General features: G+C 45.9%; 3 protein-coding genes, 1 non-coding gene and 1 pseudogene across 4 annotated transcripts; 3 read left to right on the forward strand and 2 right to left on the reverse strand.

Annotated features, from left to right (window-relative positions):
• Window positions 1-8,905: 8,905 nt before the first annotated feature.
• Window positions 8,906-10,523, forward strand: LOC136518011 (adhesin AWP1-like). Its single transcript, XM_066511663.1, has one exon. It carries the CDS (start codon window positions 9,447-9,449, stop codon window positions 10,062-10,064), a length of 618 nt encoding a protein of 205 aa, XP_066367760.1. The 5' UTR covers window positions 8,906-9,446; the 3' UTR covers window positions 10,065-10,523.
• A 3,550-nt stretch (window positions 10,524-14,073) lies between these two features.
• On the forward strand, window positions 14,074-17,050 carry LOC136517436 (mitochondrial fission 1 protein A-like). Its single transcript, XM_066510993.1, has 5 exons — window positions 14,074-14,276; window positions 14,983-15,112; window positions 15,253-15,374; window positions 16,562-16,625; window positions 16,787-17,050. Exons 1-5 carry the CDS (start codon window positions 14,184-14,186, stop codon window positions 16,867-16,869), a joined length of 492 nt encoding a protein of 163 aa, XP_066367090.1. The 5' UTR covers window positions 14,074-14,183; the 3' UTR covers window positions 16,870-17,050.
• Window positions 17,051-17,082: 32 nt separating this feature from the next.
• Window positions 17,083-19,057, reverse strand: LOC136517434 (annexin-like protein RJ4; annotated as a pseudogene).
• Window positions 19,058-20,070: 1,013 nt separating this feature from the next.
• On the reverse strand, window positions 20,071-20,143 carry TRNAR-CCU (transfer RNA arginine (anticodon CCU)). The gene has a single exon. It is a non-coding gene; the product is annotated as a tRNA-Arg (tRNA).
• A 2,891-nt stretch (window positions 20,144-23,034) lies between these two features.
• Window positions 23,035-24,664, forward strand: LOC136517762 (annexin D4-like). Its single transcript, XM_066511405.1, is given in 4 exon segments — window positions 23,035-23,284; window positions 23,380-23,408; window positions 23,410-23,784; window positions 23,870-24,664. Coding segments are annotated over 4 exon segments (972 nt in total). The 5' UTR covers window positions 23,035-23,244; the 3' UTR covers window positions 24,398-24,664.
• The last annotated feature ends 403 nt before the right edge of the window (window positions 24,665-25,067 follow it).

Here is a 25,067-nt window from a genome sequence, read left to right on the forward strand (position 1 = left end):
CAAATCAAATTCGAATATGATTTGAAATACACTTTTTAATTCAAATAAAATTGAGAAATTTTGGTAAGTTCTCCAAAAATAAATTTTACCTTTTTTAATTCTTTATTTTTCTTATTTTCTTCTACTTCAAAGCCACTCCTAATTTTTTTCCAAAAGCATTTTGAATGTTTTCAATTTGAATCAAACCCACTCAACTAAATAAATCAAATGCAAGGGCATGTATGCACAAACATGTTGCTAAACCTTATGATGAATTTTAAAAAAAATTATTTTCCTATATTTCATGAGCATAAAAATACAGAATTAAATCATTTTAATCCTATTTTCAAAAGAGGCAAATTTTAGGGTGTTACAGCCGGCTTGACATGCACTACAAAGCTTGTCCTTCTCAAATTTCACATCCTTCAACTCTCTCACCAATTCATTCTTTATAAGCTTCTTGAGTGAGCTCATCCCAACATGAGCAAGTCTTCTATGACATAGCCACCCAAGAGATGTTTTGGTGAATAGGCATGTCTTCAAGTTAGTATCTTCGGAGGTGAAATCCACTAGATATAGGTTGTTGCATCTAAATCCCTTGAATATAACTTGATCGTCATTTTTCTTAGATACAACCACTTCCTTCTCGGTAAACAAGCATTGAAAGCCAAGATCACACAATTGTCCAACGGATAGCAAGTTGAAGCTCAATGAAGCAACATATAGCACATTTGAGATTGAATGATCATTTGATATTGCCACTTTGCCCAATCCTTTAACTTTGCCCTTTGAATTATCACCAAATGTTATCCTTTCTTGGCCATCAACTTCTTCATCTAGTGAGGTGAACATACGAGGATCACCGGTCATATGTTAAGTGCAACCACTATCAATTACCCAATGACTTCCACTGGTCTTGTAGTTCACCTACACACAAGAGATCAAGCTTGTTTAGGGACCCAAACTTGTTGAGGGCCCTTGACTTTCTCAACAAGTGACTTTGTAACCTAAATTTTTTTAGGCCTATTCTTGTTGGGAGGTCCTAAGAACATGACTTTCATTTTACCACTAGAATCCTTTCCAAGCATGTAATGAGCATTGAAAGCAAAAGATCTAGCATGCTTGGGCAAGGGTTGTGGTGGTGGAGTTTGATACTCATGGGCAAAGTGATCTTCTTATCCACACTCAAAACACCTCTTTGGCTTTGGCTCTAACTTGTGTTGTTGGTGGTGTTGAGCTTGAGCCTTCTTCTCTTGATGTGCCAAGTATCCAATGCCACTTCTATCCATCTTCATGATGGTGTTTATGAGTAGCTCACTTTAAAGATGTTGACCTCTTGTGAATTTGCTCAACCTAGTCTTGAGATGTTCTTTCTCTAACTTGAGCTTCTTATTCTCTTCTTTGAGCTCATCATGATTTTTCTCCTTCTTGAGTCTCTTGTTCTCTTCCTTAAGCTTCTCATTCTCAAGAGCTAGATCACTATCATGGTCAAGGTTCTCTATCACAATAGTGTTGGTGGTTGATAGCTTTTCAAGATCTTTCTTGAGCTTCTCATTCTCATTCTTGATATTGACATACTCATCATAGTTGTCGGACTCAACCGCTTGCTTGCCTTTGCTACTAGAACCTTGCTCAATGCTCTCAATGATCAAATCATCACATGATGTAGCTGAAAGCTCTAGTTTGGTTTTGGTTAATTGATGAAACCCTAAGTGCTAACCTAGTTTATCAAAGTGATTATGAGATAGGTAGCACATTCCAAGTGGTGAAGAAAATGAAGATCATAACATGATGATGGTGATGCCATGATGATGATCAAGCACTTGGACTTGAAAAGAAGAAAGAGAAAAACAAAAGGCTCAAGGCAAAGGTATAAATAGTAGGAGCTATTTTGTTTTGGTGATCAATACACTTAGAGAGTGTGATCACATTTAGGTTCGATAGTCGTACTATTAAGAGGGGTGAAACTCATATCAAAATGCAGTTATCAAAGTGCCACTAGATGCTCTAACTCATTGCATATACATTTAGGATCTTGTGGAGTGCTAACACCCTTGAAAACATTTGTGAAAATATGCTAACACATGTGCACAAGGTGATACACTTGGTGGTTGGCACATTTGAGCAAGGGTTAGGAACTTCACCAGTGGAGTGTTCGCCCGTAGAGTGTGGACAGTCCGACGGTGCCACTGGTGCCCTAGACAGAAAAGACGAAGGTCACTATAAGTGACCGGATGCTGGTCTCGGTAGGACCGGCGCGTTCGGTCAGGTGAAACATGAAGACACTGGTGTCGGTCTCTAACCGGACGCTGGGTCACATAGTGATCAGACGCTGAAAGGTTGCATCCGGTCCTACTGATGTGACAGTGCACAAGGGAGTTGCCGTGTGACCGGACGCTGGGTGTGTCTGATCGAGCATGACCAGACGTGTCCGGTTGTAAAAAGTCATCTCTAGATGCTTACTGGAAATGACCGGACGCTGGGGTTCAGCGTCCGGTCACTTTGAGCTGCTGCGTCTAGTCATCACTTGACCATTGAGATTGGGCGATCAACTTTTGAAGAGAGGGGACACGTGGCACGCATTGTGTGATCGGACACAGAGGTCCAACGTCCGGTCGATTTGATAGGAGCGTCCGGTCACCCCGTGTTGTGCGTAGTGAAGGGGTACAATGGCTCTATTTCATGGGGGCTTCTATTTAAGCCCCATGGCCGGCTCAAGCTCACTCTCTTGGCCATTTGCATTGACTTAACAACCTTGTGAGCTTAGCCAAAACCTTCCCACTCATCTCCATCATTGATTCATCATCTTTGTGAGATTGGGAGAGAATCCAAGTGCATTGCTTGTGTGATTGCATCTAGAGGCACTTGGTGTTCGTGTTTTTGCTGCAGGATTTGCTTGTTGCTCTTGGTGGTTGCCACCACCTAGATGGCTTGGAGCAACGGAGGAGGATTGGCACGAGTTGGTGATTGTTCGTGGCCATCTCTGGTGATTGTGAGGGGATTTGTACCTTTCCCGGCAGAGCGCCAAAAGGTAACTCTAGTGGATTGCTCATGTCATTGAGTTACCTCACTTGTGGGTAGGTTCTTATGGTGTCCAATTGTGTGGATGAGGTTCGTGCAACACCTCTTAGCCGCCGAACCACCAAGTGTTGGTCGACACAACGGGGACATAGCGTGTTGGCAAGCACGTGAACCTCAGGAGAAAATTGGTTGTCTCTTGCCCTTTGGTATTCTTCCGGTGATTGATAAAGTATTCATCTTGTGATTGGTTCACTCATCTACGTGGCGATATAATCACCTCACTTACTCATTTACATTCCCGCAAACTAGCTATATCAAGCTCTTTAGTGTAGCTAGAATTGAGAGCTTGCTTTGTGGATTAAGTTCATCTAGTGGAGCTCTATAGTGTAGCAATTATGTGAGCTCTTAGTGAGTAGTGACCTAGTGGATTGTGTGCCTAGTGATCATAACAACTAGAATTATTGGATAGGTGGCTTGCAACCCTTGTAGAGCTAGAGCAAGTTTACATTTCGCTATTTGTTATACTAATCAAAATGCTCTAGTTGATTTGTAGATTTTAAATAGGCTATTCACCCCCCCCCCTCTAGCCATATTAGGATCTTTTAGTAGCTCTATCAATCTTAACAACATGGTTAGTAGCATCATGTGGCTCATTGGATAATAGCTCATGAGAAACAACAAGATTATCATGATTGATCTTGAGATTTGTATATTCTTCTTTTAGCATATTGTAGCTAGTGATGAGCTCACTATGTATCCCCTCAAGTTTATCATATTTTTCTTTAAGCTCTTTCTTAGAAGATTTGAGCTCCTTGAGTTTGGATGACATAGCTGTATTTGCTTCTCTAAGCTCAACACTAGCTTTTTACACTGTCACATTTAGCTAAAAGTGAATCATTCTTAAGTTCTAGCTTTTCATTTTTAGCTCTTGTCTTTCTAATGATTTTAGTATATTGATTGAGCAACTTGATAAGATCATCATAGGAAGGTGATTCAAATTCATCATCACTATCACTATCATCATCGCTAGCATGATCATTACCACTATTCTCATCATCACTTTGTACCTTTTGTTCACCCTTGGCCATAAGGCATAGGTGTGTAGAGGATGATGGCGGTGGTGTCGGTGAAGATGATGAAGAGTCAATCACTATAGCGGCCACCTTCTCATTCTCACAATCATCATCGGATGAGCAACTTGATGAATCAATGTCCATGAGCCAATCACCGACGATGTATGCCTTGCCATTTTTCTTCTTCTTGTGGAAATCCTTCTTCTTGCCATCCTTCTTCTTGTATGGCTTGCTTTTCTTCTCATCTTCATCTTCATCACTTGAGTCATCTTTCTTGCCCTTATTCTTCTTCTTATATTTGTCTTTCTTTGGCTTGGGGCATTGATGAGCTAGATGACCAAGTTCTCCACAATTATAGCAATCTATCTCCTAGATTGACTTCCTCCTATTGCTAGTGAAGAACTTCTTCTTGACATTAAATTTGACACCGTTCTTGTTGAGCTTCTTAAGCATCTTGGTGGTTCTTCTCATCATGAGAGCAATGCTTTCATCATCAATTTCATCATCACTTGAGCTCTCATATTCAATTCTTGCTTTGCCCTTCTCTTGACTAGCCTTGAATGCCAAGTCTTTTTTCTTGGTGGAAGAAGAGCCATCTTGTGGTGTGATGTGCATATACATCTCATGTGCGTTAATCTTTCTCAATATTTGAGTTGGTGTAGCAGTGGAAAGATCACCTTGATGAAGCACGGTCATAATATGCCTATATTTGTCAATGAGGAGGACACTCAAGATGTTTTTTACAACATCGGATGGTTGCATTTGTGTGAGTCCAAGCCCATTGACTTCCTCTACAAGAACATTCAAGCGTGAGTACATTTCATTAGCACTTTCTTTCGAAAGCTTCTCAAATGAATTTAGCTTTTTCATAACAAGATGATAGCGTTCCTCACGCTCACTCTTTGTTCCCTCATGGAGCGCACAAATGTTTGACCATAGTGCATGGGCGTCTCTGTGGTTCCGCACACGATTAAACACATCTTTGCAAAGGGCTCTAAAGATGGTGTTTCTAGCCTTTACATTCTATTTCTCATAATTGACCTCATAGCCTTGAAGATGTGCTGGGTCCTTAGATTTTGGAGAACCTTGAGAGGCGGCTCTAAGAATTCTAACATCTAGAGCTTCTAAGTAAGCCTCCATGCGGATTTTCCAATAAGGAAAATTAACTCCCTCAAAGATAGGAGGAGGTCCATCCCCATGGGACATCTTTCTCTAGGCGGTTAAGCCTAAATACGTGAGCACAAGGCTCCGATACCAATTGAAAGGATCAAGATGCCCAAGAGGGGAGGTGAATTGGTCTAATTCTAAAATTCTTTGCAATAATTAAACCCTACACTTAGCCCACTTCACCCCTTGTGCCTAGAATATGATTCTATTGATCTGCCGCACAAAAGTTTAGCACCCTAAATTTCAATCCTACTCTAGCATGACAATTCTAAGAATGTAAAGATAAGAATTGAATTACTCAAATGTAAATGCTCAAAGTAAAGAGAGGAGCAGGAACGCGGCAATGTTTTGCCGAGGTATCGGAGAGTCGCCACTCCCAGGAGTCCTCGTTGGAGCACCCGCGCAAGGGTGTAGCTCCCCCTTGATCCGCTCAAGGATCAAGTGCTCTCTACGCGCTAATTCTTTGATACTCCATCGTGGTGAATCGCCCACAACCGCTCACAACTTGAGTTGGGTCATCCACAAGCTCCGCCGAATGATTACCAAACTCCCAATCACCACCAAGCCATCTAGACGATGGCGATCACCAAGAGTAACAAGCACGAACTCTCACTTGACCACAACAAGCCTAATGAGAAGGGTGGATGCACACTTACTACTCTCCTTGCACTAATGAGGCCTTAATCTTGGATTCTCAAATCTCAATCACCTCACTAGACTCTTGCTCTCCTTAGCACTCTCAAGGGTGTTTTTCAGCTGAACAAATGGGCAAGAGACCTCCCTTGGATGAATAGAGGAAGTATTTATACCCCCTCATTCAAAACGAACCGTTAGGAGGTTGAGTCAGCATTATGTGGGGTGATCGGATGCTCCGGTCAAGGTGATCGGATGCTTCGGTCAGTTATCCCTGCCACAGAGCCGTTAAGTTGTGACGGGACTCTAACCAGCGTCCGGTCACAAAAACTGCTCTCTGGAACCTTACTAATGTCGACCGAACGCTGGCACCCAGAGTCCGATTACTTTACTGCTCAGCGTCCGATCAGTAACCGGATCCTGACTAGCGTCCGGTCAGCACTGACCGGACACGTCCGATCTAGAAACTCCCTCTCTGGAACCTCTCTGGAGTTGATCGGACGCAAAAACCCAGCGTCCGGTCACATTTCACTCAGCGTCCGGTCGTAACTAGATGGCTCCAGTTGATCAAGTGAACTGACCAGACTCTCCCTTCAACGTCCGGTCACTACTAGACCAGCGTCCGGTCAGTCATTTGACCCTCCATTCACTTCCAACTTGAAATCATATGTGAATGAAGTTTGCTCCAATTAATCTTAGGGCTACTTTTGAGCTATCTAGTGCTAGATTTGATAAGTGTGCACCACACCTAACCCACTAGACTCACTTAGGTCAAGCTACTAGTTCATACCCACCTTAATAGTACGGCCAAAGGAAAAAAACAAAGGCATAAATTACTCTAAGTGTCTCTTCAACACCAAACAACACTTAGAACTAGTCTATCCTTAACCTTGTCGTCCATCCTTTGAAAACCGAAATGATTTCCATCGTAGGGACATGACAACCATGATTGCCCAATCAATTTCCATTACCATGACCTAACTTAATTGTTTCTACAAAACACATGCTAGTCATAGTAATCTCGTATTGTCATTAATCACCGAAACCCAGCTAGGGGCCTAGATACTTTCACTATGTCTTTACTTTCCTAGATTTGGGATGTCTGATTGCTAGGATTGGAACTTATTAGGTACATCATTTTAGAGGTAGAATAGAAGTATTAGATAACCCTAGAGCGTATTTAGATAGAATTTAAGATATATTTATTATGTGTTGTTTATGGAGCAATTAGCCTAGTAGTAGTCTTGTAGGAAGTCCTAATTACATCCCCTCTCAAGACATTACCAATAGGGTGATCCATTTTTGTCCGAGGATCAGATGATCCTTACAAGCGTACTCTTGGTCTAACTTCTTTAAACATGTTTAATAGATAGATCAATCATCCTCTTATATCCTATATTGATATTTACCTTATTTTTGTTTTTTTACTAACTAAGTTGCTAAATTTACTCCATTTTTCATGAAAAGATAATTGTAATACAAGTCACCTTTTGTTACTAACCAATTATCATTTGTATTGTATGCAAACTCGAGGATTAATTGATGATTTTCTTAATCGTGATAAGCCATGGTACATCTAATGCAGATTATATTATGGTGTGTAAATCTCCCTCATGGTCCCTTGTCACTATCTCTTTGTGTCGTTCTCGCTCTTTCCCCACAACAAATAATTGAAGGTTGAGTAAAAGGATCGTGAGTAGAGATAACATGTACAAGACCAAACAAAAAGCCATGACAAGCACAACTACCTAACTTGAACATCTTCTCTTCTCCACTTGTTCAATTTAGCACCTAGTAATTCATTCAGAGCAACAATGTGACTGGTTCAATGGACTTCTTGAGATCGTTCTCCTTAGCTTCATTTTTTGAAATATGTGTGTAGCTCACAATTTTGATGCACCGTCTTCCTTCCTATTGAGGGGCATATAACTTTGATGTGTTCATTCAGTATTGCTCGATGCTCGCAAGTGAATCTCAAAGGTACCGTGACTCTGTGAGCTTGTTGACTTGATCACCGCAATGTGGAACTACACCCACACTATCTAACCAATGCAAGCATGCGTAGCCCGATGGTAATTTATGCAGCGACCATCCTATGCACGTCGACTGCCGTGTTGTTAGTGAAAGGGAAAGCAAAGAAAGGGAATTGAGAAAATGGACGGGTTGTTCCTTTTGTTTGAGGGATTGAGGGCCTGGTTTTCTCAATTACAAAAAAAAATGGAAAAGAAATGAGAAAGAAGATCTGTTGGAGCTGGTTTTTTCATCCCATTCCCTCACATGACAGTTTTTATGAAAAAATGGTTGTTTTCCTCAATCTAGGAGTTGCTCTACAAGTACTCACATCGTCCCAAAATAACTACGTCTCACCTTTGAATAAATCAAAGTCTTTTAAGTTTAATAAAGTGTACAACAAAAAGTATTAGTATTTACAATACATAATAGGTATGAATAGATTAATTTTTATAATAAATTTATTTAGAGATGGAAACATTAATATTTTTCTCTAGAAAGTAAGTTAAATTTAGAAAAGTTTGATTTTTGATAAACGAGATGCACAGTTACTTTAGAACGAAGGATGTAAATAAATGCAAATAATGATCCGGTGTCAAGAAGCAGGGGTTATAATAAGTTACAAACTAAATAAAATCAAAGTTCAAGGGTATGAAGTGAACACGGATAAAACAGGGTTCTTCATGTAATTTACTCGTATGTGCTTGCTAAAATCGTGGTCAATCTAAATGTTACAGGTAGCCGAAGCACTTCGCAAAGTCAAGGCTGCCAAACGACCGCAACCATGAAATGGAGCATCTCTGCTTTGTTTACCACGAGAAAGAAAGCTTAACTTTTAGACAGTTGGCTGTGAATCCCAGACACATCCGTGAAACCAAGAGCAGACACTACACTTGGCAGTCATGTAAAAACACAACAGCGAAGCCTGCCAAGCATCACGGCTCCAATGTCATCTCGATCACAACTAGGAACGTGTCGCGTCGCGTATTAGACACCGCCGCGCGAATCCAACTGGAACCTCGCCAGATCAGATCACCAGCACGATTAAATTGATATAAAATCGGCCCCCAGATTACGTATTGTTTTCTCTCCTCTTGCATATGCCTTCCTCCATTACCTGTGCCGACGATGCATTCCTTTCGCAGCCGCCGCATCATTCTTGACGAGGCAAAAATCGAGTGGTTTCCTCCTCAGCCTCCTCCGCCCTCGCCCTGCACACTCGCGAGCGACAGCGAAAGCGAAGCTGCCGCCTTGCCAAGGCGTGAGCAACTGCAAGCTGCGCTCGCCCAATAATAGCGCAATCGGATTTGGTGCGTTGCTCTTCTCGCCATCGCCCCCGCCTCCGTCCCCACCCCCCTTCCAATCCCCACCAAAACCACCCGCGCCGTCAATCGCAGCCAGAAGCGCTTCCGTCGCCGGCGCCGCGGGATTGGGCCACCAGCGAGCCGCGGTTGTTGATCGGCCGATTGATTGATCGATCAATCGATCCACCGCGGCAAGGCCGGGGAGGGGGGAGCCGTCGTCGGTGGCGGCCGCGCGCACCGACGGTTTCCTGGCGGTTGCATGTATGCGGGCGGGGAGAGCCGGCCCAATGGTGGGGGCGGGGGTGGAGGTGGAGACGCGCTCCGGCGGTGGAGGCAGCCCGGCGCGTCCGCCTCTCCCGGCGCGGCCGCCGCGTCTTCTTCTTCTTCTTCGTCGTCGTCGTCGTCCGGCAGAGGAGCGGAGGAGGAGGAAGGGGAGGCGCAAGGGCGAGGGCAGCAGAGGCAAGCGCGGCGCAAGAAGCAGCAGGGGAGGCGCGAGGCGGTGGCCAGGACGATCCGGGGCGGGCTGCCCTCCTGCTGGGGCGGCGGCGTCTCGGTGGTTCAGGAGGCCGCTGCCTCCGGCGGGCGGAGGGCCGAGAGGAGGTGGAGCCGGCGGGAGAGAGCACCGGCCGCCGATCGAGATGCTGCCGCCGGCGCCGGCGATGGTCCCGAGCCTGGCACGGGCACCGCCACGGCAGCGCCGGCGGCGTGGTGCTGCGTGTGCCCGGGCGGCGACTGCTCGCTGGAGCCCAACCCGAGCGCCACCGGCAAGGAGGACGCCGGCGTCCGGTCCCTCCTCGAGCAGAACGATTTCTTCTCCGCCGACTGCAACCCGCACGCCGACGTCCTCCCCGCCGCCGCCGCCTACGAGTCGTCGTAGCAGGCCCAACGACTACTTCGGTTAGGTGCCATGCCAGGCTGCCAGCCAGCTACTCATCCGCATTCTCCCCACCCACATTGCGATACACATTTTTTACTCATGATGATGATGAAAGAGGACACTTTCGTTCCGCCCCCGCCGCCACCGGTGGAGCTTCGATCGGATTCTTGATTCCTTGCTTTCTTCTTCCATTGCTTCCTTGCCCGTAAATCTGTACATGTACTTGCCGTGGTTGGGAGCAAATGAACTGAGTGATGATGGGCGGGCGCCTTGTCCCATAGCCATTTGCGTTTGTTTCCAGACTCAAAGACACTCTGTCCGGCAGATCATTTGACCGCACGCATGATTGCTTCTGCCATGGATATGGGCAGGACCAGCTCCAGCTTGCGGGATTTTTAACCTTTTGTCATCCTCACGCACAACAATCCTTCGATTACTATATTTTTGTTATTTTTCTGACATGGTGCGTGAGGTGGGCACGCCAGCGCGGTGAATCTAAAGGTCTACAGAGCATGCGAATGACCTATTTATTCGTGTTGCTTCTCTCCCTCTACTCACTGACGCGTGGGCCCCACTGATCAACTTTGTCTTCAACCTCCGGCCATCACCCGAAGCCGAGCGACCCGATGGCGAGCGGGCTCTGGCGGCGGAGGGAGGAGCAGCGACGCGCTGGCACCTAGGGCGTGCTGCTACAGAGCTGCTGCCTCATAAAAGCTCCCTGCGCTTGCTGCTGTTTGCAGCTTCCACGGAGGCGGGGTAGAAGACTGGAGCTTGCACGGAGCTGCGACCATGACTGGAGCCCATCGTCACCATCGATCTCCCCCCATCCAGCCGTCTCTGCTACTCCCAACGGGCTCTGCGAGTTCGCAGTGGCATGACGACTTCACCCCGCTACTCATCGTTCGGCAACCCCCGCACCATCGCCGTGAACCACCATCGTCGCCGCCATTGTCGTCCCGAGGTCGAGCTCACCGATCTCCGCATACACAGCAGCTCTCGCCTCCCCGTCTCCTTCGTTGGCGCCGCAAGGACCCGTCGCGGCCGCCTATCCACATCTCAGCACCAATCCATGGCCACAGTGGCGTCTTCCACCTCAACCGAAGCACTCCGCCGGAGAGCCTCGCTTCTACCGTGGTTGGATGCCACCAACCCCTCTTTGCCGCAAGAACTCCATCGACTTCGTGCGCGGTGCCTTGCTTGTCGTCCTCGGCTGCTCGGCAGCCATGGAGGGATGACGAAGCTAGAGGTGCCTGGCTCCCATCCAGGTGCTGGAAGTGTGAGATGAAACTGGAGGTGTCAGGCTCCCATCCGTGGCTGGAGGTTGAAGACAAAGCTAACGTGTGGGGCCCACGCGTCAGCGGGGAGAGGGAGAGAAGCAACAGGGGTAAATAGGTCATTTCGCATGCTTTGTAGGCCTTCTCAGCCTCACTGCTACGCTGGCGTGCCCACCTGGACGTCCATGTCAGCAAAAATGATAAAAACATAGGAGGTTCACTGTTTGCGATGACAATTGCATAGGAGAGCGTATAAAAATGACAAGTGTCATCCGTAAGGTTGACAAAAAGTTAAAAATCCCACGGCTTGCAGGTGTGGTGCCAATGGAGGGCACTGGCTCACAGGTCAGAGCTTTACGGACACCGCAATGAAGTGAACATTTCGCACGCGTTGAATTGCTTCAATGAAGCAGGGAAGTCACCCACCCACTTGCCCACTTGGTTTTGACAATGGATCATGTTGCGTACTTGAGTTGTGTACTTAAGAATTCAAATTGGAGCTCAAAAGGATGGAAGGACGAATGTGAGAATGAATCTAGAGTGTTTGATACAATGTTTTTCTTTTTTAAGGGGAAGGCGACGATGGATTGTTGCTCCACGTCCATCGACCATCGGTCCATGAACATGCGATCAAGGAAAAGCCGTCGTCCGCCCGATCCCGCATGGGCCACGGCCAGCCAATGCGCATAGATTTGGACACGACGAAAGGGAATTTTTCCGGGTCACAAGGAAAGCAAAGAAGATCAGGGAAACATCGCGATCAGCCAGCGACTGCGGATACTGCCAGCTGGCCTGGCCAAATGGGTTTCGATGGCGGCACCCATCCACGTCATCAGACCATAACAATCATGCCAGTGAGGATTTGGACACACGGCCTGTTCGCTGGTTGGTTTCTGGGTTGGTTTGGGCTGGCTGGTACTGGTTTATTGTGAGAGGAAAACACTGTTGGCTGACTGATTTGGGCTGCCTGAAACCAACAAGCGAACAGGTTGACAGACCCTTCCGGTCACATGCTCCTAGAAAGTGCTTCAACTGCTAAAATGCAGAACATCAATCAAACCTGAAGTTGTTACTTTAGAAGTCACAGCTTTCACGCTATACAATTTTTAGCACCAGCTTGAACTCTGTGTTTTGGCTTTTTGCTTTTTAAAATGAGTAAAAATAACAATTTTCGCAGCACCAGCTTGAACTCTGTGTTTTGGCTTCCTGCTTTTTTAAATAAGTAAAAATAGAGAGTTTTTCACGACTAATTCAAAAGAGATATAGAGAGAGAGTATATTTTATAGTTGTTCTAACCAAACAACTTACAATTTCTACAGTAGCTTTTACATGGCTCACGATAGCTTTTTTCACATCGCATTGCTCAACAGAACCGACCTTTAATTGTCGTGGAAGCAGCTAGCTCCAAATCTGAGCACGATCTGGACATGTTTAATGGTCAAATTGACACCGGATCCTGGTATCCTACGCCGTGCCTAAAAATCATGTGGAATTTTGCGTGCGGCGCCGGTGACCGCACGGCCGCACCGCAACTGCCAGCAAGGTCCACGCTCCACTGCTTGCATCACCATGCCGGTATGTTTGCCGCGTCTTCTCCTTCAATCCACTCGCATGAGCTATAGATACATCAGAAGTATGTGTTCAGTTTAGACTCTAGACCCACCACTTCACTCAGTCCTATTGGGTCAGTCACTGTCACTGTCACATGCGTCCAATATTGCGCCTATTTTGACTTTTGAGTTGTTTATCGTTGAATCAGGCTACTCTCATCCTCCGACCGAGCAACTGATTGAACAATCTACAAGATTTTTTCCCCTTCATCTGTGCATCTGATTATATATTAGTGTGTACTTCTGGGATTCTTTGGGCGGATTCAGGGAGGGGCAAACAGTGGGGCTAATTTGGCTAATTTTTAACTGGTTAAATATCAAACCTAAATACAATTCCATTCAATCTAGGTTCCCTTATCGGAATATACAATACAAATTCCATTTAGTAACCAAACAAACACCATACTCACAGTCTGTTCCAAAAATAGGTATTAGTCGACTGAAAGGTGTGACATCTGACAAAGAGGATGGAACTACCAGACGCGAAGATATTCTCAGGACAGTCCTAATCTAGAAACTATGAGGTAATTCTTACACTTGTCAAATCATGTAGACACTCCACATGTTTTCTCTCCTACCAACTACATCTCTTCATATCTTGGTTTCCGTGTGGACATGGTTTCTTATCGAATAAACTATTTCATCATCTCTCTTCTTTAATTGCAATGCCACATTATTTTTTTTCTTAGTTGGCACATTAATTAAGAAACATAGAAAACATCTACTCTCTTCATTTAAATTATAAGACATTTTAACTATTCTAGATATATATGTTTTAGTATGCATCATGTCTAAAAATAATATATAGAAAATGCAAAATGCCTTATAACGCAGAGACACAGAGTGAGTAGATTTGATTGGGCCAGTCCTCGGCGGTATGGGCAGAGGGAGAGAGAGAGAGGACGGCCGTCGTTCGCCTCTCTTCTAACCTTCTTTCTTAGCGCTGAAGACACGGAAGCAGTCCAACCGTCGCATTTCACTGACATGTGAGCCCTAGAGACGAGGGTCCCACATATCAGTGACAAAAACACGGCTTAGAATCCCCATTTCCCCTCGTGGCATGCGCAACGATCTAGCGCTTCTCCAATCACCGCCCCCCCCCCCCCCCCCCCACCCACCCCCCCACCCCCATTTCCCTTCTGCGGTTCCACACCCCTGCACACGGAAGCCTGGAATAGCCCTCCCCTGCTCCGCCACCTCCTCGGATCCCGATCGCCCCCGCAGACAACAGATCGATGGAGGCCAAGATGGAACGCTTCTTCGAGTCCGTGGGCAATTTCTTCAGCGGAGGCGACCACATCCCCTGGTGCGACCGCGACCTCATCGCCGTGAGCGCTCTGGGAACTTTCCCCTCCGTTGCCGTCCGAATCCTTGCAGATTTTGAGGTTTTGTTGCGGTATCCCGCCAGCTCGGTGGGGACTAGGGTTAAATCGTGTACTTGCAACCGAAAGCATTCGGAGGTTAGGTATAGCACGGAAAGGGGGATGGGAGGAGTCAGATGGGGATCATCGCCAGCAGTTGCTGTATTGGGGGGTTCAAGGGCGTGATGACTTTTGCATGCGAGCACATAATTGTTTCTGTAATGTGTCCTTTCTGATGCCCTGTTAGAATTGCTTGGTAAACGGGGGTGGTAAGGGTTTCAGTACTTCAGTTTAGGTCATAGCATTGGCAGCCTACCCATTCAGCACCATGGCTGTGTGTTGGTCATGTTGGCACTTTATTTTGAACGGCTTGTTGCAGTCATGTGTCATGCTGTGTCTGTGGCATAGACTAACCAAGCTGAATGCCCTCCTGCTTATTTTGGTTGGAGAGTATAGATGACTATATTTGCAATACTTACAATTGGGTCAAGAATTTTGTTAGCATAATTTGCCAACACGAACTTTCAGCGTTGATCTTGTTGCTAGTTGATGTCGTTGAATATATTTTTATACTGCTCTTCACGTTGTTGCTATTGTATCTGTTTCCTGAGGTTCTGGTAATATGTGGAAACTCAGAATTGAGCTGAGGGCTTGTGGTTTTGTTTGTCATTAGGGCATTGAAAGAGAGCTTGCCGATGCTGCAAATGATGAACAGAGGAATTCTAGCCTTATGAGGTTATCATGGGCCCTTGTGCACTCCAAGCAGACGGATGATGTAAACCGTGGAATCAGCATGCTTCAAGGTCTGATATCTTGTTTTGCGCAAAACTAGCACTTGCCTGATTGCTTCTTGCAACCAAGTGATTAGATTTTGTTGATTATATTTCCTTTGGCCATAGGCTATTCTCGGACCTGTTTTGATCAGGCCCATTTGGTTCTACAGCTTCTTTGGATAATTCTGGCAGTCCTCTGGAGACTAAGGAAAAGATGTACTTGTTGGCAGTTGGCCTCTACAGGATTGGCGACTACTCAAAAAGCAGGCAACTTGCAGATCGTTGTTTGGAGGTATGACTCCAGGATCATTTAGCTTCTAGAATGCTATATATGATTTATGATTTCTTGATATCTTATCAATATCTGTACAGCCAAAATGGAATGTTGCCAGGATATGATGCAATTTCTGTGCCATTACTCTGCAACCAAACTCTATGTTCCTTTCTACTAGTAAACTGCAATTGACCCAACATGTATGTTTGTGCTGAGCCCATGTGACATTGGCAACCAATATTTGTATTGAATTGATACTGGAACTGGAACTATTTCTTTGCCATATAACATCATGATGACTAAATTTCACTAAAAATTCGTTTGATCCATTTTTTAACTGAACTGTTTTTTTTCATCTGAAGTATCAGTTTATAATTCTTAAACAGGCATTATTATTTTTTATTATTAGTAGCTGGCTACCTACCATCCTATTGTGCCTTATCTTGGGGCCAACACTCTTTCTGTTTTAGCAGTTCGACTGCTCAAACATTCATCAGCAGCTGTACTTTTAACAATTTTGTGTTCTTATATACAGTTATGTTGTGAAGCAGTTGACTTCAATAGGTTCTCTGATGTGTTCTATTAATTCCTTCCCTGGACTAGCTAGAGCGGTCCTAAGAATCATGAATTGAAGGCCTAAGATCATGAATTGAAGCTTATGACTGTTTGGAGGCTGATGACCTGTTAGGCTGTTGCCCTTGTCTACTATTGCATGAAACCCCCCATTTTTTTCTATGATAGAATCTGTTCCCAATTTGGCATTTATGCTTTGGAACAACAGAAAGAAAGTAATAGTGTTCACATGTTACATGTACTGCGTATTCAGAAACAAGTGGTTTATTGAACATGGATTTGTTGGTTCTTTCCTTTTCTTTGGAATTCCCTTTGTGGAGTTAATTTGGTTTTCTTTCCTAACTTACATGTGTACTGGGTATGTGGTATGTACTGGAAGCTAGCTTAGCTGAAATTGTTTAGGATTCTTGTCAGAAGATCGCTCTGGCCTATGTGATAGGATCTGTTTATTTTGCAAGACCACTGAATCCTTAAGATTTTAAAATTCCCAATTTCTCAAGGATATTGTTGCCTTGATATTCTAAGATCGAACTTACATGATTTCTTTCCTGTAGATTAAAAAATCTCAATTTCTCAAGGATATTGTTGCATTGATATGCTAATATCTAAGTCACATGATTTCTGTCCTGTAGATTCAACCTGACTGGAGGCAGGCCATGTCTCTGAAGAAGGCAATAGAAGATAAAATTGCCAAAGGTGAGATAACGTAATCAGCTAAAGCTTGGTCACATTTGCATTGGATTCTTTGCAACCCAAATGCTTTCATCATTTCAATGTACTTATCGGGGCCATGTTCAGGAAGTGCTGTGTAGAGCTAAAGTTATCTAGATAACCAAACCAAATTCTTCTACTCGCAGATGGTGTGATTGGAATAGGAATCGCGACAGCTGCCGTGGGACTTCTGGTTGGTGGAATAGCTGCTCTTGCCAGGAAGAAGTGAGGCGAATAGATTGGATCACCTCATTTGAACTAGGAGAGGTCCCGTCTGTAATTCCATCTCTTCTGTTGTTACCTTGGTCGTGATATTACAGTCGAATCGCAACAGCGTTTATGTGTACAAAAAGTGCTTGGATGATAATACTCTTGAGACATCATAGCTTTTGTTAATTGGTTTTCCCATCGATCTGGCGTTTTATTATTATCACCAAACGGATCACCACAAATATCACCATTTCACTCAGCAGTTCTGTAGGAATTTTGTTCAATCAAACAAGAACAAGTAAGCTACAAGTCGCAAACAATCTCTCCGACCTTTACATAGATCCATCATCCATCCATGGTGATTCACTCAGGCACGACTAGAGTGAGCAAGATGCCATTGTAGTATCCGGACGTGTCGCCGGTGACGTCGCTGGTCACCGTCTTGTGGTACCTGGCCTTGTACTCCTCCTTCACCTTCTTCATGTCGATCTCGGCGCGCGAGACTATCGCCCTCGTCAGGGACTCCTCGTCCGTACCGAGCCCGACGATGGAGCTCCGGATCACCTTGGAATGGAACAACAAGAAGGCCATCAGAAATTAACGGATTGCTACTGAACTGAACTGAAGGATGGATGGGTTACCTCCGCGAAGTGCTTCTCCGGCGACGTCAAGCACCACACCGCTGTCTTGAGCACCGCCGCGAGCTGGTCGCTGCGGCGTTCTTCCTCGAGCACCTCGTCGATGGCCTTGCCATGGTCCTGCCTGTACCGCTCGAACGTCGCCTTCAGCTGCGGCTTGCTCCTGGAGCTGACGATGCGCACGACGTCGCCGTGCAGCGGCTGCTTTCTGGCCACCACCGCATCAGTGCAGCTCCGCGACCTCCGCCCTCGCCAGCTCGTCATCGACGAGCTCGCCGGAGTACCGGTACGAGCTTCACCAGCCGCACCAAGAACTGCAAGACAGACAGACACCCGGCTGAGGTGAGCGACCGTCCGGCCAAGAAACGTCAGGATCTGACTGCACACGATGGCAGGAACCGAGCCGGCGGCCTCGCCTGCTTGAGGAGCGGGTCCTTGTAGAGCGGGCACGCGGCGACGTCCTCCTCCAGGGAGGCGGAGTAGGCCTCGCGGTAGGCCTTCCTGACGGCGACGAGGTGGTCCGGCGTCGACGCGCAGGCGACCTCGATGAGCACCCACACGTAACGCTCGCCGTTCTTCTTCATGGCCTTGTGGGCGAGCTTGGCGTCACGCGCCGCCGGGTCCGCCGTCCACAGCATCATCGCGCTCTGCCAGGACCAGGAGTAACGCCGCCGTGCCGGCGAGGAGGCAGGAACTGTCAGTCAGGTCGGGTCGGCAATCCAAGCTATCGGAATCGATCGACGCACGAAACCTTGGAATTACCCGGAAGTCGCCGGAGAGCTCGGAGTGGAGCCTGTCGAGGAGGGATTCGTTGTAGAGGCCCTCGTAGGCCACGGCGAATCTCCGCGCGCTGCGCCGCCGTCCGGTGGCCCAGTATCTCGATCAGCGCCTTCTCGTCCGTGCCCCATCCTGTCCCAAGTTGAGTGAGTCCATGAGAGGATTATTATTTTCCATGTCAGGAGGCAGCACTGTTCTTGATCAGGGAATCAACAGTAACCTCCCAATTCTCAAAGACTAGAACATTCCAATTCCAATTTCTCGAAACAGCAACAAAACAAGGGAGACGATACAGCATTGCACAATTCACTGTTTACAGCTCGAAATACCTTGCACTGCTTTCCTAATGTTCTCGGCGTCTTCGGTTGCGGAAGGGACCGAGATGGAGGCCATGGAGGCAGGTGCTACTCCTGCTTCACCTGGGAGAGCTTGGGTCGGAGAAGTGGATGAAGAGGAGGTTGAGGGGAGGGATGTTTTGGATACACTCCAGGCAGCAGCACCAGCAACACATGGCACACGCCCAGAGACCCCCAAAGCTCCACCACCTAGGATTGAGCTCTGCCAATTTTTCATGGTGTGTGTTCCCTGACGTGGTTGACGATGATGTTGTTTCGATTCATTTTTAGGCTAATTGCTACTACGAGAATAATGTGATCCAAATTGAGATCGACAGCCTTGGCTAGTGGGGCTCGCTGTGTACCCGTACAGCTCAGTCCAGGGATGTTTTTAGGGGTTTGCAGTTATAGTAATTATTTTTGCTAATATCAAATATGTATGCCTATAACTATAATAAAGCTTGTCGTTGCCGGACATGTTATTCACACTTGCTCAATCCTATTTGACCATATTAGAATATAATAATCCACCAACCGTTGGTTGTTTGAACTGCATCCGAATTTTATAACCCAAACAGAATTAAAAATAGATAAACGAACTGCATCAAATTTTTAGTGCCCCTACTTTTTCAAAGCCAAGGCATAGTTTACCGCTATTTGATTTAGAGGAGTTGGCATGGTAAGTTCAACTAAAAAAGACTAGTTTTCTCATGTGAATTTACACCTATGTTTTTGGACGTTCTATGAATTCAACCTCCATTTTGATATTAAATATTCAGACAACATTTTAAAAGAATTTTATAACTAAAGTTTGTAATATTTTAAATTTAAGCAAACTTTATCAAGTCAAACATACTTAATAAACCATCAGTGAAATTCGAGATGATTAGGATATGGTCAAGGGTAAGTATCATATTTTTTTATTTTTCTTTAATTCATTTATTCATCATTAATCAAACAAGGTCTAAAGCAGGGATTCATCAAATTCCCATTATTTTGCTGATCAGTAGTGTTTTAAAAGTACAACCAATTATACATGTTAAAAAATTAAGTTGAATACATGTTCTTCAAATTTTAGGCCCACCTTTGTTTTGGAGAATGGTGTTCTTGCCCTGCTCTAAAAGCCAATTAATTTTCACCTTGTTTTTTTTAGCTCAGTTTTTTAATCCGAAGCCACCTTTCACCCCCTCCTGAGCCAGGCCTGCTCCCAAATCTTATAAGGCTATTGAACCATATTAGAATAATAATCCAGCAACCATTGGCTGTTTGAACTGCATCAGAATTTTATAACGAGAGAAAAAAAAATACAAACTAGCTGCATCAAAATTTCAACCATTGGATCTTTGAACTGCAAGGAAAATTTAAAAAAAAGGTAAAAATAAACGCATCAAAATTTTATAACGCGAGAAAAAAAAATACAAACTAGCTGCATCAAAATGTCAACCGTTGGATGTTTGAACTGCAAGGAAACGCGCCAGGTAGGGGTCGAACCTACGGCCTTCTGCTTAGGAAACAGACGCTCTATCCACTGAGCTACAGGCGCCTTGTTTGAGCGAGGTCTGACAGTTTGTTATACATTTGCACTGAGCAAAAGGTGTGTTGTTTGAGTAGAGTCTACTAATAAACTATTTGTCTGCTCAGAGAGAAAAGAAAACTTACCTTCCTTGCTAAGCAGGACAGGGAATGCAGAAAATGATGTCTAATAACAAAAGGGAAATGGTGAAAACTTCGAAAACCTAGATCGTTGCTTAGCCCATAAGGTTTTGTCATCAAAATTAAAGGGACTTAAAAGGTAAAACAGGATTTCAATAAAAGCGGAGGAAAGCTCATCGTGTAAAGATATGCATTTAACCTTTTAGCTTATGGAATACAAGAAGGAATATCATGGGCTAGAGAACAAACAATATTAATAACCATTTCCAACATCTGTCCGCTGGCTTGCATGTTTCACACCGCTGCTCCTTCAGCACATCATATTTTTTGCTCTGCATGTGAAACGCACACACTTGTTTATTAGTCCTCTTTCCCTGTCACTTGAGTCACTTTCAAAGTTCTTTTTCAATAGGGACCGCATGCAACGCAACAACCAAAATCTTAGCGCCAAAGCAATTAGACAGCTTCATCTGTCTTGTTTTCTCCAATAGTTCTCACACAAGTGTTTGAGAAACCATATTAAAAAAAATTATCAATCATACTGATACAGTTGGCGATACTGGAGTTGACAATAGACCATCTGCTCACCATCTCCAAAATATTATAATGTTCTTGCGGATCACAAGCATCTGGCTAATGGTTTTCAACTCAAAAAGTTGCAGACAGAGTTGAATAATCTGGTCGCCAACACACAGCAAACTGATAAGCGGGCAACTAGGCAACCACTAGTCATTAGCAAAATGCACAAGCCAAGCTATGTGGCTAATGGCCAATGTTTTCTTGTGCAAACAGATCAACAGCTCAGTTTTTTTTCTTTTTTTTTCTCTGAAATTATTGGTGGTGATCTGTTCGTTCGCATGTCACAAATCGTATAGTCCTTCCCCGTGCGGCCATTGCCCTCCTCCATGATTGAGATTTGAGAGGGTGACCTACCCAACCTCGATGGCTAATGAACTCATTTGCCCACGATTTGATCATTTGAAGGGGAGACATTGTTGGCCCCAGTTATTGTACGTGACGATGGGTGCTTGCTTATTCGTGACAGTACTGCATGTTTCTCACGTTGGCGAAATGTGGTCTTTGTAGTTCTGATGAGCATGCTAGAAGCTTCTGACAAGAGTGTCTCTTTTCACACCTTTGCTTTCAAACACGTCAGTAATAATAATGTGAGCGATCAAGACCACATAAACAGGCTGTGGGCATGATTTTGTTTCTCTGAAATTCCTTTTCATCTAAATCTTGTAGCACAGGCCAGCATAGCCATTATTGCTGACATGGAATGGCGATTTGTGATACGGCATTGATAAAATCTGCTGCATGATTTGGCTTCAATGAGCCAGAGACAACAAGGCACCGCACAAGGCACAATGGAGTTGCTGTTGCTGGTCATTTACCTTGTAACAGACGCTACAAACAGGAGTTGTTTCGCGGCTCTTCTCAAATTTCTTCGCAAAACAACACATCCTGTGATCATATTTGAGGAGCATATGCCCTAACTACGTGAACGCGACGCAAACCAACCATGATTAGATGGCAATAAGTAATGCTGCTGCCATGCTAGCTGTTGGCGATGATAAGGATGACAAGCTGGACTGTGGTCTGTACTGCTTGCATTAGCAATTTATTAGCCTTTGCTCATTCTTTGACGAAAATAAAGTAATACTTGGATCATAATTTCTCATGTCAGGGTTCAGTCCACATAAAATCTCCTGTAGTTTTTAAAATCAGCCAACTTATTATATATATCCTTCCTTTTAAAATAGTTCCGGCTTCTTCATAGAAGGGAGCTCTATTTGTATTCAAAATGAGATAGGAAGTAGAGTTATCCAGTGCATCAGATATCCTAATGTTCCCAATCGATTAGAATGGTGACATAAGGATCAAAACAATTGCATGCAATGGACCATGATAACGATGGGACTGAACACCTAAAACTGAAAGTGAGAGATATTTCTCACCAATGATTTGTACAATTTCAGAGTGTTTGGAGACATACCTGGCCTGCTCATGTGATGTGCTCCTGCATATTCATGATTAGGTAGATGGGGCCTTTCATGTGGTTTAGATCTGCTACAGGTTTTTTCATTTAACGCATTTCTTCTTGCTATTGCTTATCTTTACCTTATATTTAACTTTATCGTATATTGAATTCTCTTAGCATTACTTAGCTGAAAATGTTAGGTGGACGATACATGTTGTTGATATAAAACATTTTATAGGGGCAGCGCACTAAAATCATCATGGAGTAGCAAACACCAAACCTTATAATTCCAAGCGGCAAGCTGGAGCGTTTGAAGATAAATGCAGTAATTTTTGTGCTAAAACTTTGCTAAACCTTAAGAATTCAGCAAGACTGTGAGTCGGTGACTTCCTGAGCCTGTAATAAACAATGGAGATCAGCTATACTGTCTGTGCATTATTGCAGTCCTCATCTCGCACAGTCACACCTCCCCAACGGCTCCCCGTGTTGCACGACGATTTGGATGGCGCACACCAACCCGTCGATCAGTCCTTGAGCTGTCAATCATGGGCGGATCTATACAGAGAATTGAAAAACAAAAAAACAGTGATAATGTTCAATTTTTCACTATATTCGTGATAAAAAGTTTACTCGTCCACAAGGCAAGCACACCCCCCTCAAATTAGCTCTAGCTCCGCCCTTGCTGTCAATTAGTTTATTTTTTCTGCCCCTTTTCATTTTCAACGGGGACACACTAGAGCTAGATTAACGCTTAAGCACATACCTACACATGTGTAAACTATTGACGGCCCTTTCATAATTGGCTGCAGAGATTATATACGTATATGTGAAAGCAGACATATCGAATTGCCAGCATTGCCCTTGTATAATTGTCTTCGAAAACACACGATTTGCATTGCAGTATAAAGATCATCCACAAGAACTCGAGAACCAAACCAGAGCACACAGCAATCCTCTGTTCCTCATCACTCATCGTCTCCTCTGCTCCGGTTTTGTTGGAGATTCAGGCAATGGCCGACGAAGTTCAGCAGCTGAACAGGGCCTTCTCAGGTTGGCATCACTGAACTGAAAAATACTTGGATGATCCTTTCCTTTCCTTTTGTCGCCGTCGTTTCTCAGAATGAATTTGTTATTTGTGTGTGAAGGCCTTGGCGGGCTCGGCGTGGATGAGGCCGACGATGGTGTCGGCGCTGGCGCGGTGGCGCAAGCAGCCCGAGAAGCGGTCCGGGTTCCGCAAGGGCTTCCCGGGCTTCTTCAAGAGCCACGGCGAGATCGACCGGTGCGAGGAGGAGTACATGCTGCACCTGACCGCCGAGTTCGCGCGGTTCAAGAACCTGATGGTGCTGTGGGCGATGCACCCGTGGGAGCGCGACGCCCGGCTGGCGCACCACGTCCTCCACCAGCAGCACCCGGCCGCCATCGTCGTGGAGGTGGCCTGCACGCGGTCCGCCGACGAGCTGCTGGGCGCGCGCCGGGCGTACCAGGCGCTCTTCCACCACTCCCTCGAGGAGGACGTCGCGTACCGCGCCAGGGACAAGCCCTACTGCAGCGTGAGCACTGATGACTGACTGATGAGCACCGCCGCTTCTGATGATGATGCTCGGGTAACAAAGCTCAATGTTTGCATGCGTGCAGCTGCTGGTCGGGCTGGTGACCGCATACCGGTACGAGGGTCCGCGGGTGAACGAGGAGGTGGCGAAGGCGGAGGCCAAGGCGCTGGGCGCCGCCGTGAAGAGCGCGGATGCCGGCGGCGGCTCCGGGAAGAAGCTGGTGGAGAACGACGAGGTGGTCCGGATCCTGACCACCAGGAGCAAGCCCCACCTCGTGGAGACCTTCAAGTACTACAAGGAGATGCACGGCAGGCACGTGGAGGAGGACCTGAGCCAGAGCAGCGGGGAGGAGACCCTGCTGGAGACCGTGCTGTGCCTCGCCGCGCCGGCCAAGTACTTCAGCCAGGTGATCGAGGGCGCGCTGAGGGACGGCGCGGACCACCACGCGAAGGAGGCCCTGACGAGGGTGGCCGTGACGCGGTCGGACCACGACATGGACGACATCAGAGCCGCCTACCACCAGCAGTTCGGGGCCAAGCTGGAGGACGCCATCGCGGCCAAGGCGCACGGGCACTACAGGGACGCGCTGCTCTCCTTGGGCGCCGGCAAATGATCAATGTGAGCGCTAGCTGCTGCCTGCTGCTGAGCTCGATGGAGCAATTTTTTTCCCTCCCTTCATGTGTGCGTGTGGTGTGTTTTGTTTCGTCTTCGTGGTGTCGTCTGTGCATTGTGTACCAACGAACTTTGTTCTGTTGTCGAGCGGGACTGTAACATTTGCAGCTGATGAGTCATCAGGTCCAATAAGATGTGCAAGAGTTTCTTTATTACCGCACGTTCGCGGGAAAAAAAAACAAAAATTGCAGTTTCCACTCGATGAGGCATTGACTCCATTCCGTGTTGTGGTGTCTCTGAAGAAATTCCTAATGGACAATTGTGGCAATAATTTGGCCCCATATACTATCTCATCCGCCCGGATTTGCTTTGTGATTCGGGCTGGTCAACTCACGTCTGATTTCCTTGCCTTTCCCGATTCCCATACACACTATGTATCCTGTTGCCCCGCATTCCTTGAGTGCCGGCGTGTGGGATTTGCAATTGCAACGCTCCTTTTTTTCCCGGTAACGCTGGGTACAGGGTATCCTCCCGCCCGGTCGCTGAGGGTGGACCGCAACGCAGTCTAACGACCGCTCATCCACTCGCCCTCGCCCCTAACCGTTCTAACAAAAAAGAAACAACCTTCTTATCCCTTCCGCTCCCTCCACTCCACCATATCGCCGTGCCGC

Source organism: Miscanthus floridulus, chromosome 17, assembly GCF_019320115.1.
Source record: "Miscanthus floridulus cultivar M001 chromosome 17, ASM1932011v1, whole genome shotgun sequence".
NCBI lineage: Eukaryota > Viridiplantae > Streptophyta > Magnoliopsida > Poales > Poaceae > Miscanthus > Miscanthus floridulus.